The sequence below is a fragment of the Bufo bufo genome, chromosome 1 (assembly GCF_905171765.1).
Source record: "Bufo bufo chromosome 1, aBufBuf1.1, whole genome shotgun sequence".
Classification (NCBI taxonomy): Eukaryota; Metazoa; Chordata; class Amphibia; order Anura; family Bufonidae; genus Bufo; species Bufo bufo.
In genome coordinates, this window is record NC_053389.1 from 297759868 (window position 1) to 297774527 (window position 14660).

Below are 14660 nucleotides of genomic sequence, written 5' to 3' on the forward strand. Positions count from 1 at the left end.
CTATAAGCTAGAGAAGACTGCATCTACAGAAGTCTCTTGCTATAAAGAAAAACAGTACTTCTGTGCACTGCACGGACAGACTATTGCCTTCATGGCAACTGTGTAACTCTCCATTTCTCCCGTGGTGGTGCTGCAGGGGAATAACACTTGCTACCAGGTCCCCCACAGATTACAGCCAATTGTTGGGGGTCAAAGCGGTGGAACACCCTGTGATCAGCTTACTGCCAGTGGAATCTTGTAGCAAAAAAAAAAAAAAAAAGGAATTGTCTATAGTGGACAACAAGTAATTCTTTCCATATGAAATATTCCAAATGTTTTGCAGGTACAAATGGTTTTGTAGGAAGATGACAGATATGCTTAAACGCAATACTTTTTCTTAATTATCAGAGGGAGGTCTAAACTTGAATTTGATATTCCTTCCAGGAGCTTTTGGTTGCATGCTAAAGTATTACAATTTCTTACAGGCACGTCTGCCTCTAAAGTGGATGGCGCCAGAGAGCATTTTTGATAAAGTTTACACTACTCAGAGTGATGTATGGTCCTTTGGGGTGCTCCTATGGGAAATCTTCTCACTTGGTAAGTTGTATAATGTGGACTGTTTCCTTTCAGATGTTGAATTTTGAGCTTTTCCCTGGATTATTATATCCATCATACCTTTTCACACAGTTGCTTAATTGGTGGTAGAGCGAAACTAGGCTGAAAATATATTTAATGGTATAAGTGAGGTTAAGGTGAAAAAGAAAGAAGAAATAGCGAATAGATTATTTAAAATACTGAGATATTATGACTGGAAAATTTGCAATTTAAAATAAATACCTACCTGGAGAGGTTTATTAAAACTGGTAAAAAGGACAAGCTAAGGAGTTGCTCATAGTAAACAATCAGATTGCAGCTTCAATTTTCAAAGGGACCTATGAAGAATGAGAGTTGGGATTTGATTGTTATGTTATCTGCTCTTTTCCTTTGCACACGTTAGGGGTGGCAAAAGCTTGTTAGTGGTTTTAGAATGAATCCTACCAAACTTAGACCCTTGATTACCCCCATTAAGTTCCAGTAATTCCTCCTCAATATTGCACTAGGTGACCACCTACCCTGCCTATCCCAGGTACCAGTTTTGATAAATCCCTCCTTCCCCCAAAAGCATTTATTTCCTGGAAAACTGCTAAGACTTGTGCTCAACTGCTCAATAATAGTTGTTGTTACCAAGAAAATACACCTACGTCTACCATTCTGTTCTAGGTCCATAATTCTGTGCTGATTGATTTCATAACATGTGTGTAGAGGAGCTCTGTTTTCTCATTTAATAATTTAGATAATTCTGCCTGCGTAAAGTCACCACTAGAGGGTGCTAACCAAATATACATTTATACAGTTAGTATAGAGTATACGAGCTCCACCTAAAGGTTTGTGCAGGTATCTGCTCTGACAGTGTCATGTCAAACAAGGAAGCAATTCTGTGCAACACCCCATCCCATCAAGGGTCCCATAGCAATCGCATGGCCTGTCATTATGGTAGATACTTTTATGAACTAGTTATTACTAAGTATTGAACCATCAGGCAGGGTTGATTTCTTTTATCATCAGAATATTAAATAAGGTGATGATTTATACTGATCACAGGTGCCTCCCCGTATCCTGGAGTCCAAATCAATGAGGAATTCTGCCAACGCCTGAAGGAAGGGACACGCATGAGGGCACCCGAATATGCAACAACAGACATGTAAGCAAAATCAAACATTTCAACGTCAAATCTAAGTCAAAAACACTTATGATTCAGTCACATAATATGCCATTAAAATATCGTCCAGTTCTCCAGAACAGAATTTGGAAGTCCACTCGCATTTCTACAGCTCGTCTAAATCTAGAGTTCAGCTTGGTCACAAATATTTTTCTTTTGATAACAATCAATTGGCAAATTTTAAGGCAACTAAAAGCTGCATAACATTCCACACAGTTACGGTATTTGTAGTGTTCCTGGCAACCATTCATTGAACCCCCTCAGTGGTCAGGAACCTGGTTATTACAAACCGCCAAGCATGCTGCTTTATAATGTTGAGACCTGGAAGGTTTCTTATCACAAGAGACGTTTTCCGATATTTATCCCAGACAGACACTTTTTAGACTACGAGCCAGGAATCATTTCTTTAGGGAACAAACTACTGAGCTTTGCGATAACCATTGAACAAAGATTTGCAGTTTTTTTCTGTAGTGAACAGGTAAGATATGTATTAAGAAACCTTGATCCTAGCCTCTCCTCATCGGTATACTCTTAGAGCAAATTAATACGAACTTATGTAAGGGTGTTGTCTGTTTTAGAAAACCCATTGTCAAATACCTCATTAGGGAGGGAGAATCCCCCATTTAGTACTTCCATGTATCAGCCCCAGCAGGCAACCACTACAAAGAGCATATTGATCTGGAAGACCCAGCATTTTTGTATATAAGGCTAAAAAAAGACATTTATCCATCCAGTTCAGCCAGTCATCCTGCAAGTTGGTAGACAATAGGGTATGGCGCAGGAAGAGTGTAGGAGACAACATTTCTAAGTGCTGAACTGAACTTTATCTCTAACAAGCTCATGGTTACACACTGTAAGCACAGTCATTAGCAATCACCAAAGAAATTGCACAAAAAATCTTTGCATAGTAAATATAAATAAACTTTATTGACAATGTAAAATACATACATGAAGATAAAAAAAAGGCAGCACAAAGGTGGAACACAGGGGAGAGGAATAGGACCTGGGAGGTCAGCACACCAGGAGTCAGGGAAAAATATATTAGAATAATCAGATGCTGGTCACCAAGACACCTCAAGACAATAAGCCCCAAGCAATGACAAATGGAGACAAATGTGAGGATAAACAGACTTGGTGATTAAAAGAAAAGGATAAGCATACCCTGAGTGGTGTGTCGATCTCTCAGCCACCTCCTGACCCAACGCCGTTTCGCCAGTGATCTGGCTTCTTCTGGGGACAGTCATTAGTAGTAACTCTCAACATCAGGCTCAAATATGTGACATATACGACGATGCTTGTGGCAATTAAACATGGTGTTGGTTATGTTTGTTCATCCGGTGGTATGCATACTTGAAACAGGCCAGTCCAGAATCAGTCTGACCAGTGGGCACTACCTCGTGACCCCTCTGCATCACACACCAATCCTCTGACCTCAGTTAGGCAGCTTGCACCCTGCTAGACTGATTGACTTGTACTGTGACCCAGCTCCTTAGTAAGGGTGCATTCACATCACCGTTTAGCTTTCCATTCTTCTGATCAGTCAGAAGAAGAAAGAGAGAAAAAAACAGGATCCTGTTGAATCAGTTAAGGCTACTTTCACACAAGTGTTAATATTTTCCTGTATTGAGATCCGCCATAGGGTCTCAATACCGGAAAAAACGCTTCTGTTTTGTCCCTATACATTGTCAATGGGGACAAAACATAACTGAACAGAACGGAATGCTCCAAAATGCGTTCCATCTGTTCTCATACCGGAGAGTAAACCGCAGCATGCAGCAGTTTGTTTTCCGTCCTGGGATGCGGAGCAAGACGGATCCGTCCTGGCACACAATGCAAGTCAATGGGGACGGATGCGTTTTCTCTGACACAATCTGACACAATAGAAAACGGATCTGTCCCCCATTGACTTTCAATGGAGTTCATGACGGATCCATCTTGGCTATGTTAAAAATAATACAACCGGATCCGTTCATAACGGATGCAGACGGTTGTATTATCAGTAACGGAAGCGTTTTTGCTGAACCCTGCGGATCCAGCAAAAACGCTAGTGTGAAAGTAGCCTAATGCATAGGATCCATTTTTTTTACATGATCCAATAAAAAAAGGATCCTGTTGCATCAGTTGTCATCTGTTTGAGCCATTTCCGTCTGAGATCCGTTTTTTTAGACGGAAACAAAAGTACTGCATGCAGGTTTTTTTCTCTCTCTCTCTTCTTCTGACGGATCAGAAGAACGGAAAGCTAAACGGTGATGTGAACTCAGCCTAAGGTTAAACATCTTGTTGCAGCAGCCTCCTTTCTCACACCATGTGGCTTCAGCTACAAACTACTGACTTTTTTCTGTTGCAACAGCAACACTTAGTATCATGAATGAATGTTGCAATACTCTTACAAGCACTATTAGTTATCACTAGTAACTTTTCTCTTAAAGGAACGGTGTCCTATGAATAAAGGAAAATGTCAACATGCCCAACACACACAGCGAAAATTGTCACCATACCAAACACAATATGCCCCAGGCATATCTCCACAGGAGTCTAAGTGGCAGGGGGATTAAGAAGTATTGATCAGATGTTTTATCTTGTGCTTTGTCTTCTATGACTTAAAGAGGACCTGTTACCACAAAATGCAATGCAATCTGAAAGCACCATGTTATAGAGCAGGAGGAGCTGAGCAGATTGATACATAGTTTTGTGGGAAAGTATTCAGTAAAACCTGTAATTGATACATTTATATCTCTGCTTTATCTACCTCCTGTGAACAACTATCAGTAAAGGAGGGAGGGGTTATCAGTGATTGATTGTACTGTGTGTATAAAGGTGGATTTACATGTACCAATAACCGGCTAGATTATCAGGAACAACCGTTCTTGCGAACGATCTTTCCCGATAATCTGGCCATCTAAGTATTAGGCTGATTACCTGATGAATTAGCGAAAAGCTTGTTCATCAGGTGATCCTGTAGTTTGTGCAAGCACTCCAATCATCATTTCTGGCTAGCATCATGCTGCCTAAACAGTGATCTGCTGTCCAGAAACAATGATTCTGTATGGGGACGAGGGATCTCTACATCGTTCTCATACTGTGGAGGAGATCGCTGCATGTAAATGCAGCCATCTCCTTCACTGAACAGGCAGGCAGATGTCAGGAAGGAGCGCTTCCTTCACGACAATGGGCTGTTCCATTGACCCTTAAGTCTGCATACAAAGATGGCTGTCAGTCACTGATAACACCTCCTCCTGTACCGATAGCAGTGGAAAAAGCAGAGATATAAATGTATAAATTACAGGCTTTACTGAATCTTTTCCCACAAAACTATATGTATATCAATCTGCTCAGCTCCTCCTGCTCTATAACATCCTGCTTTCAGATTGCATTGCATTTTGTGGTGACAGGTCCTCTTTAAAGGGCTGACTGTGCTCTTTGCTAGTCTTATGATGTAGGGCTATGCAATTGTGAACTAACAGAGTTTTTTCATTACAGTTATCGTATCATGTTAAGCTGCTGGCATGGAGATCCTAAGGAACGACCGACATTTAATGACTTGTTTGAGATTCTGGGTGACCTCCTTCAAGAGAATGTACTTCAGGTATGAGAGTCATGGTCTGGATGGTTCCTTGCAACATGCTGAGTGTGAACACAACCATCTGATCATTCACTTAGGAATATTTCGTTTACAAAGGCAGAAATACTGTCATACTGTATACTATGCAGTATTATTATGTCCTGATGTCATAACTTATGACTGTTATCTATAATTTACAGCTTCATATTACTGTATTGATAGCTAACATGTCATCCTCAAAACCTGCAGTCAGCTGCTTATTTAAAGGGGTTATGCCACGAAAAGTATCAGGGGTCCATTCACACGTCCGTAGCGTGTTTTGCGGATCCGCAAAACACGGACACCGGCAATGTGCATTCCACATTTTGCGGATCGCACATCGCCGGCACTAATAGGATAAGCCTATTCTTGTCCGCAATTGCGGACAAGAATAGGACATGTTCTATTTTTTTCGGGAACAGAATTGCGGACCCAGAAGTGCGGGTCCGTATCCGGGCAGCATAGAAATGTGGAACAAAATTGCGGACGTGTGAATGGGGCCTTATTATGCAATAAATAGGTTGTTTCAAATGAACTATTATTACAATATACTGTACAAGCAATAAAAATATAGTTTTTTTATGCACATTCCATTTTCCTCTTTCCTGTATTCAGAGGTGGACTAACATGCTTCCCAGCTTTCCTCCATTCCATTTAGTGCTGGCTTAGTGATCTCATAGAGAAGCATGTGAAGCGGCCCAGACACCTTTCATGCATTCATTCTTACTTCAAAATGACAGTGGAGAAGGAAATTGTGCGGGCACTGTATACCATATATATCTCTGGGGCAATATGTGAGGGTCTATTTCTTATGCAGGGGAGTAAGGGTTAAGAACTAATTGCAGTGCTTCCTGGGAGATGCAGGTGATTGGTTTCTCATCTGAGCTGCTGCCAGCTCTCGGAAAGGGAAGAAAGTTCTCGATAAGCAGATAAGTAAAATAAAGTTTTAAATTAATGGGATAACCCCTTTAAGAGTTCTGACCACCAAGTATAATGATTGATTTGATTGAATCCTTAAATGTTTTCAGCCCAAATCAAAACACTGTACAAATAAATATATCAGTAAAATTATAGAGTTCATCCTTATCACTGCAAACTCTTATCCCCTACAGGAAGGAAAGGACTACATCCCACTCAATGATTCCCAGAGCTCAGAGGAAATGGACTTGTCCCAGTCACCAATCTGTCCGCAAAACAACTCGGACGAGGAGGAATGTGACATGAGACTGCACTGTCATAACTTGGCTGTGAGGTAAGACAATGTATAACAGTAAAATGTGTAAAAGAAAAGGAAAAAAAAGCAGTAAACGTCTATTACAAGACAGCTTTCTTCAAGTCCAAGTTTCTTTTAAAATTTCACAGCTGTTCTATAATACCGAATATTTTGGGTATTGCGAGTTAATAGAGCGGTTCTTCCTTTTAGGACCTTTAATTATTTGAGAACAACTGCGATACAAAGAGCGCCTCTTGCTGTGGAGGACCCAGCACCTCCATGTTTTACATACCCAACCATTAGTTTAAAGAACTAATGTGTAATGCTTGGTTTCAGTGATGGTCAGTTCACAGTGTTCACCGGAAGCAGGCAGTTCCGAGAACAGCCGTCGGGGGCCTTCATCGGGCTGTTCTCGGAACTGCCTGCTCCCAGTTACCGCATTTGATTTCAGACCGGCTTCCGGCACAGGCAAGGGCTTACCTGTGCATCGCCGGACGGGTGAGTCTACCTTACTAAAGATGGCAGCCCGCATGTGTTCGCTGGCGAACACTGCAAACTGACCATCACTACTTGGTTTTCCCTGCAGTAATGAACACTTTCTGACAGGTTCCTGCACAGATGAGGGCTGATCACTGAGTGCTGGAATTCTGCCCAGCAAGACAATTGCAGTGACTAAGACTACTTTAACACTTGAGTTTAACTTTTCTGGCATTGAAATCGGCAGAGGATCTCAATACCGGAGAAAAATGCTTCCGTTTTGTCCCCATTTATTGTCAATGGGAACAAAACTGAAGAGAACATAATGCTCCAAATTCATTCCGTTCCGTTTGGTGGCGTTTCCATACCAGACAGAAAACCACAGCAAGCTGCGGTTTTCTGTCCGACACGGCATGCAGAGCACAACGGATCCGGCATCTCACACAATGCAAGGCAATGGGGACGGATCAGTTTTCTCGGACACAATAGAAAACGGATACGGCACCCATTGACTTAAAATGGTTTTAATGCTGGATCCATCACTGACATTTTAACGATAATACAACCGGATCCGTTCATAAGGGATGTAGCCGGTTGTATTATCACAAACGGAAGCGTTTTTGCTGATCCCTGCTAAAAGTGTGAAAGTAGCCTAACATTTTTGTGCCTCTTGTTGCCTTGGTCATCCCACTTGTGTAATTACATAAGAAGCCTCCTTAGAGACTCATACAGCTGTTTTTCCATGTTTTTATTTTGCACGCCAGGTATTACAACTGTGTTTCTTTTCCTGGATGCTTCACTGGAGGCAACCAGATTCGGTGTCCTTCACGACTGAAAACATTTGAAGAATTTCCAATGACAAATGTGATGCATAAAGGTCACCCGGTAAGTCTTATGTATCAGAAAGTATAAGAATAAGTATAAGAAAAGTTTAGTTGTAGGAGGATTCTGACCATCTCCGCTTGGACAATCCCTTTAAGGGCCCAGCTGAACATCTTATGTATATGGGGCCTCAAAACTCTCCCCCTAGGACTGATGTTAGATTGCAATTAAATGACTCCTTCATAGTTTCAACCTAGCCTTGCTTACCCTTTAGGTATACATAGCCAATTTAGGCTACTTTCACAGCAGCATTTTTGCTGAATCGTTCATGGATCAGCAAAAACGCTTCCATCATGATAATACGATCGTCTGCATCCGTTATGAATGAATCCGTTTGTATTATCTCTAAAATAGCCATGACGGATCTGTCACTAAAACCATTGTAAGTCAAAGGGGAACAGATTCGGCACCATCGACTTACATTGTGATTCATGATGGATCCGTCTTGCTCCGCACCCCATCGTGGACTGGTGCATTCCGTTTCATTCAGTTCAGTTTTGTCCCCATTGACAATGAATGGGGACATAACTGAAGCGTTTCCCCTGCTATTGAGACCCTATGATGGATCTCAATAGCGAAAAGTGAAATGCTGATGTGAAAGTAGCCTAACACAACACCCAAGTATTCTAAAAAAAACTGAGTTGACTGGTTGTACCATGGGAGTAGATGTTTTGTAAGGCTACTTTCAGATCTGCGCTTTCCCTTTTCGCTATTGAGATCCATCATAGGATCTCAATAGCGGGGGGAAAACACTTCCGTTTTCACGATGGAAGGGTTTCTGCTTATCCATGACAGATCCAGCAAAAACGCTGGTGTGAAAGTAGCTTTAAAGAGTGTGTGGCCTCATGAAAACAAGCCTTATAGATGTGATCCTGAGTCAATCTGAATTGTTCACATTTTCTTGTGTGCTGTCACATTGTGGGTTTTTGTCACCAAACTAATGGTCATTTTAATGTTTCTACCCAGGACAATCAGACAGACAGTGGGATGGTACTGGCATCTGAAGAACTGGAGAGGATAGAGAACAGGCACAGAACAGATGGAGTGTACAGGTGATTTACAGAAATGTGCAGGTGTAACTACTGCTGTAGCAGCCATAGCAGCTGCTACAGGGCCCACAGTGGCAGGGGGCACAGGCTGCTAGGTCTGGACCTCAACTGCCAGGGCACACAAAGTAATAATGATTACTGTGTCCGTGCACTGGTAAGCAAGGCCCAGGACGTAATGGATGTCTGTAATCCATTCCCCAGCCATGTCTACCACCAGGCGGGGTGCCTGGAGCCCCGTGCTATTTCGAAAGCATGGGGGCACAGCAGGCTGTTACTGTAAAATGTCTAATCTCTGCTCAGAGGAGGCAACTCTCACAGCAACTAGCTTCCAAAACTCGTAGGAGCAGAGTATGACCTCCCCCAAGCAACTCCAGAATACTCATATAAGCTGCACCAGGAGCCCCAAGCCTGAGACCCATCCAGACTCCCTCCATTTTTAAATAGGATTTGTTAAAACATAGCCACACCACCACCACCAGTGATCCATGACATATGCTGAGAGCACCATGCTGGAGGAATCCTGCGTTGTGGCTCCAGACCATTCTCAGTGCTTTTCTTGGACCCACCAATGTCCCCAGAATGATGCCACCAATCGGCCCTGCAGTTCAGTAAGTACATCCTTAGCCCTGAAGCAGCTGAGACATCCATTATGATGGTCTTCAGAAGTTGATGTATGTATTATGTTATATATGACAAGACGTTGTCTAAAGAGCCCCCTTTAACTGTCAACTTAGAGCACGTGCCATTTTTTTACAATGCCAACTATTTTATCCCATTTAAATGTCTGTGGCCAGTGGTGGATTAAGTTGGCTACAGGCCATGGGTTGTGTACACAGCTTAGGCCCCCATCCCTCCGCATGCCAGATCTATATTCAGCAGAACCACTGTTTTGTGCTGCATTATCACGTATGTGTTGTATGTCACAGGTAGGATACATGATGGTGATTGTGCAGAGCAATGAAGTTCTGCTCCACCAATCAGCACCCTGTAGATAGGGGATAACTTGTTATAACAAGAATGTCCCTTTAAGACTGGAGGCTGCAGCACTATGTTTCAGGTAACATGATGGAACTCCTACCAGACCCCACTGGTGGTTGGTGGGATGTGATGGGCGCTGTCGGTCACAGATCCATCACAGCTTGAATTCTGTTTTTCTGCTCCTGCGATGGAAGAGAAAAACAGAATCCATAATGCAAATGTGAACTCATAGTACAAAAATATATTAAAGTAAACTATTTTGTTTTATATTAATACATACAAATAAAGATAAATCTGTATATATATATATATATATATATATATATATATATATAGTATATATACAGGGAGTGCAGAATTATTAGGCAAGTTGTATTTTTGAGGATTAATTTTATTATTGAACAACAACCATGTTCTCAATGAACCCAAAAAACTCATTAATATCAAAGCTGAATATTTTTGGAAGTAGTTTTTAGTTTGTTTTTAGTTTTAGCTATTTTAGGGGGATATCTGTGTGTGCAGGTGACTATTACTGTGCATAATTATTAGGCAACTTAACAAAAAACTAATATATACCCATTTCAATTATTTATTTTTACCAGTGAAACCAATATAACATCTCAACATTCACAAATATACATTTCTGACATTCAAAAACAAAACAAAAACAAATCAGTGACCAATATAGCCACCTTTCTTTGCAAGGACACTCAAAAGCCTGCCATCCATGGATTCTGTCAGTGTTTTGATCTGTTCACCATCAACATTGCGTGCAGCAGCAACCACAGCCTCCCAGACACTGTTCAGAGAGGTGTACTGTTTTCCCTCCTTGTAAATCTCACATTTGATGATGGACCACAGGTTCTCAATGGGGTTCAGATCAGGTGAACAAGGAGGCCATGTCATTAGATTTTATTCTTTTATACCCTTTCTTGCCAGCCACGCTGTGGAGTACTTGGACGCGTGTGATGGAGCATTGTCCTGCATGAAAATCATGTTTTTCTTGAAGGATGCAGACTTCTTCCTGTACCACTGCTTGAAGAAGGTGTCTTCCAGAAACTGGCAGTAGGACTGGGAGTTGAGCTTGACTCCATCCTCCACCCGAAAAGGCCCCACAAGCTCATCTTTGATGATACCAGCCCAAACCAGTACTCCACCTCCACCTTGCTGGCGTCTGAGTCGGACTGGAGCTCTCTGCCCTTTACCAATCCAGCCACGGGCCCATCCATCTGGCCCATCAAGACTCACTCTCATTTCATCAGTCCATAAAACCTTAGAAAAATCAGTCTTGAGATATTTCTTGGCCCAGTCTTGACGTTTCAGCTTGTGTGTCTTGTTCAGTGGTGGTCGTCTTTCAGCCTTTCTTACCGTGGCCATGTCTCTGAGTATTGCACACCTTGTGCTTTTGGGCACTCCAGTGATGTTGCAGCTCTGAAATATGGCCAAACTGGTGGCAAGTGGCATCTTGGCAGCTGCACGCTTGACTTTTCTCAGTTCATGGGCAGTTATTTTGCGCCTTGGTTTTTCCGCACGCTTCTTGCGACCATGTTGACTATTTTGAATGAAACGCTTGATTGTTCGATGATCACGCTTCAGAAGCTTTGCAATTTTAAGAGTGCTGCATCCCTCTGCAAGATATCTCACTATTTTTGACTTTTCTGAGCCTGTCAAGTCCTTCTTTTGACCCATTTTGCCAAAGGAAAGAAAGTTGCCTAATAATTATGCACACCTAATATAGGGTGTTGATGTCATTAGACCACACCCCTTCTCATTACAGAGATGCACATCACCTAATATGCTTAATTGGTAGTAGGCTTTCGAGCCTATACAGCTTGGAGTAAGACAACATGCATAAAGAGGATGATGTGGTCAAAATACTCATTTGCCTAATAATTCTGCACGCAGTGTAGATGATAGATACACATGCAATCATACAAACATACAGTATGTACACAGACAATGATATATACAAACTATACAAACATTGCGGTTTGCCTGCAATCATTGTATGTTGTGCAGACTTTTAAGATGGTGGGTGGTTTAGAGCAGCCATGGGCCCTTTGGAACCTCAGGCCCTGGAAAGCAGACCAAACCGCCCATATTATAATCTGCCATGGTCCTGGGCATAAAATGAAGCTTCTGTGCTTGGGCCCTAATGCAAAATCTTTAACAGGAGGACTGTAGAAAGGCTTTTGGACCCCCTTAGTAACTAGGGTTAGGTGCAATTGCTAACTTTGCAGTCCCTATGGTGTCACTGCTGGACCCCAATGCAAAATATTAAAAAGGTCCCACCAAATGTCATACGTTATCTGTAGTATTGGTCTGGGGTAAAGCAGGAACATTTTTATCCCCACTCAGGCTCCAACATCTGGTAATCTGCAACTGATGCCCCACCTATAGCTTAATTGAAATACCAAAGATTGTAAACCTATTGTATGTGTTTTACTGTGTCTATCTGCTTCCTCCACAGCAGTAAAAGTTCCCGTAGAAATAAGGAAAGCACTACTCCAAGCTGCTCATCCCTCCAGAACAGGAGTCAGTCATCGTATCCATCTTATAGTGGAGGGCAGACGTTTTACAACAGTGAATATGGAGAGTTGTCAGAACAATCGGAGGGGGATAGCTTCACGCCCCCTGGAGGCTCTGCCAGTCCTGACCTTGTTCATGCTTCTTTCTTCTCTGATGAAAACTGAGGAGGACCTTGCAACTGGAACAAGGTCCTAAGCCACCATAGAGGCCTAGGCTTTGTCTCATCTCATCATATTCATAGATTACTGTATAATATCTTCCTTATACACCAAAAAGAAGGAATAAGGCCCCATGATGGCCTCTGAGTTTTCAATACTCAGGACTACTCTGCTTCTGCAGAACGGAGACTGGAGAGTTAAATAAAATACCAATATGGACAATGAGAGAGACATTACTATGTCCTGTTTTCCCAGTGCTCAGAACTCAGACATGGACACAGTATTACAGACGGCATTTGAATTACATGAAGAAAATGCATTGTTGTCTATACTCAGTATTTATGTATCCTATCTGCTACTGAAACATTGGTCATTGCTTTTGTCACAAAAATAATAATAGAACTCTGTTGTATATCTTACATAAGGCCATATTGTTATGTTGACTATAATGAATGATATAGTATGAACATTATCTACCAAGGTAGTTTATTAAGAGGATGACTGGTAGATCACAATCTAATATTTTATCAAATCCTTTAAACCGTATGGGAGGTATGACTAAATAAGATATAATAGGCCACAGCTGTGTCTATATCTATCTCCTGCCTAAAGGGAATTGGTCAGATCATTTAAACCTACCAAATAACTTGGACGGGCACTTAGCATGTCACGGACTCTTCTGTGGCCGTTCAGAGCATCTTCATTGATTAGAAAGTGAACTTTTATACTTTATGCCAGTAAGGTGGCAAGTGTCACAAGGGTGTCCCAATCATGGCTCTCTTGCAAGGCCTACCCAATGGCATTTTTGCGCATGTGCAGTATGGTCTGTGCAAGATTTCAATGAGAAGAGAAGTGGCATCTGAAAAGGCAGCAATCAGGGTAAAGGGGAAGGTGTTGAGCAGGCCTTGCGAGCAAGACCAGGAGCACCTTGATTCAAACCATACAATGAACCTGAATGACACATGTTGGTGCCCGTTGACTTTTAATGGAGTCTTTTGAGGTTTCATTGAGGCATCTGTCATTCTTCTGCTCAATTCTTGCTATTCTTGAAGTGAAGGAAACCTGGATGGAACTTCCAAACGAAAAGCCAAATGCAAATGTGAGCATCTCAGAACAGCACAACTATATAGGCCCAGATTTGTAACTTAAATCACATCAGATCATTATCTCAAAAAGCGTTATAGTGGGGATGGAAGAGACAAATTTACGTCTACTATTTAAAACTGCCAATAAAACATAAAACATAATTACCATAACAAATATACAGTTATTAGCATCAGATATAAGCTGTTGGCTCAAAATGTGATATGCATGAGTCATGCAATAAGAACAGATGATAGCACAGTACTGCTGTGGTTTTCTTTATGAGAGGTACTTTATATGTAAGGATAACATCTCTTTGGTGAGAACTATTTCATAAACTGGAATTTAAGCCTCAAAAGCCTTTTTCAAACGATTAATGTACTCCACCTTGTAGATGACACTGGTACCCAATAATGTAACTTGGTTTAAGTAAATTCATATTACGATGGCTTCTTACACTTTTAGTAAAAAAAAAAAAAAAGTTGCCATTCCATATCCGTACAGTAGGGGCGATCCAGCATGCTCGTCTGCCTCTATGCCTATGTGCAACATCTGAGCCCTTTCCAATTGATAGTCTTCCAATGACAAAAGACTTATTTTCTATGCAAAATGAATGCTGAAAATTGTTCTGTTTTGATATGATATAATATATATCTTTATATATAAATATATATTAGTATACAAACTATTCTTCTGTTTTCATACTGTATTTATTCAACCTTACTGGGTATCTGACAGAAAGTAATCACAGGGTAATCTACTGCAGGGACCACCAGTGATCAGATCTATCCTGTGGGAGAACCCAGCAGCCTGTGTGATTCATTTCCCTGCAGCACCACCACAGGATAAATAAAGTATTACACAGTTTGAGCTCTTGGTTCTAAGGAATGAGAGACTTCCTGGCTTAAAGATGAGGGTCCGGAATGGTGGAACCCACCTATATTAATTCTGA

The 14660-nt window shown here is 41.5% G+C and overlaps 1 protein-coding gene across 2 annotated transcripts in view; it reads left to right on the forward strand.

The window, feature by feature from the left end:
* The window catches only part of FLT4 (fms related receptor tyrosine kinase 4), a 252279-nt gene extending 237883 nt beyond the window's left edge, over window positions 1-14396 (forward strand). The window contains exons 24-30 of one of the 2 annotated variants that reach the window (XM_040440794.1): window positions 465-576; window positions 1621-1720; window positions 5219-5324; window positions 6452-6591; window positions 7794-7914; window positions 8878-8963; window positions 12409-14396. In XM_040440794.1, coding sequence (XP_040296728.1) covers window positions 465-576; window positions 1621-1720; window positions 5219-5324; window positions 6452-6591; window positions 7794-7914; window positions 8878-8963; window positions 12409-12631 — 888 coding nt within the window. In that variant the 3' untranslated portion in view covers window positions 12632-14396. The remainder of the gene's footprint in view (window positions 1-464; window positions 577-1620; window positions 1721-5218; window positions 5325-6451; window positions 6592-7793; window positions 7915-8877; window positions 8964-12408) is intronic. The other variant, XM_040440802.1, reaches the window with a different exon arrangement.
* Window positions 14397-14660: the final 264 nt, after the last annotated feature.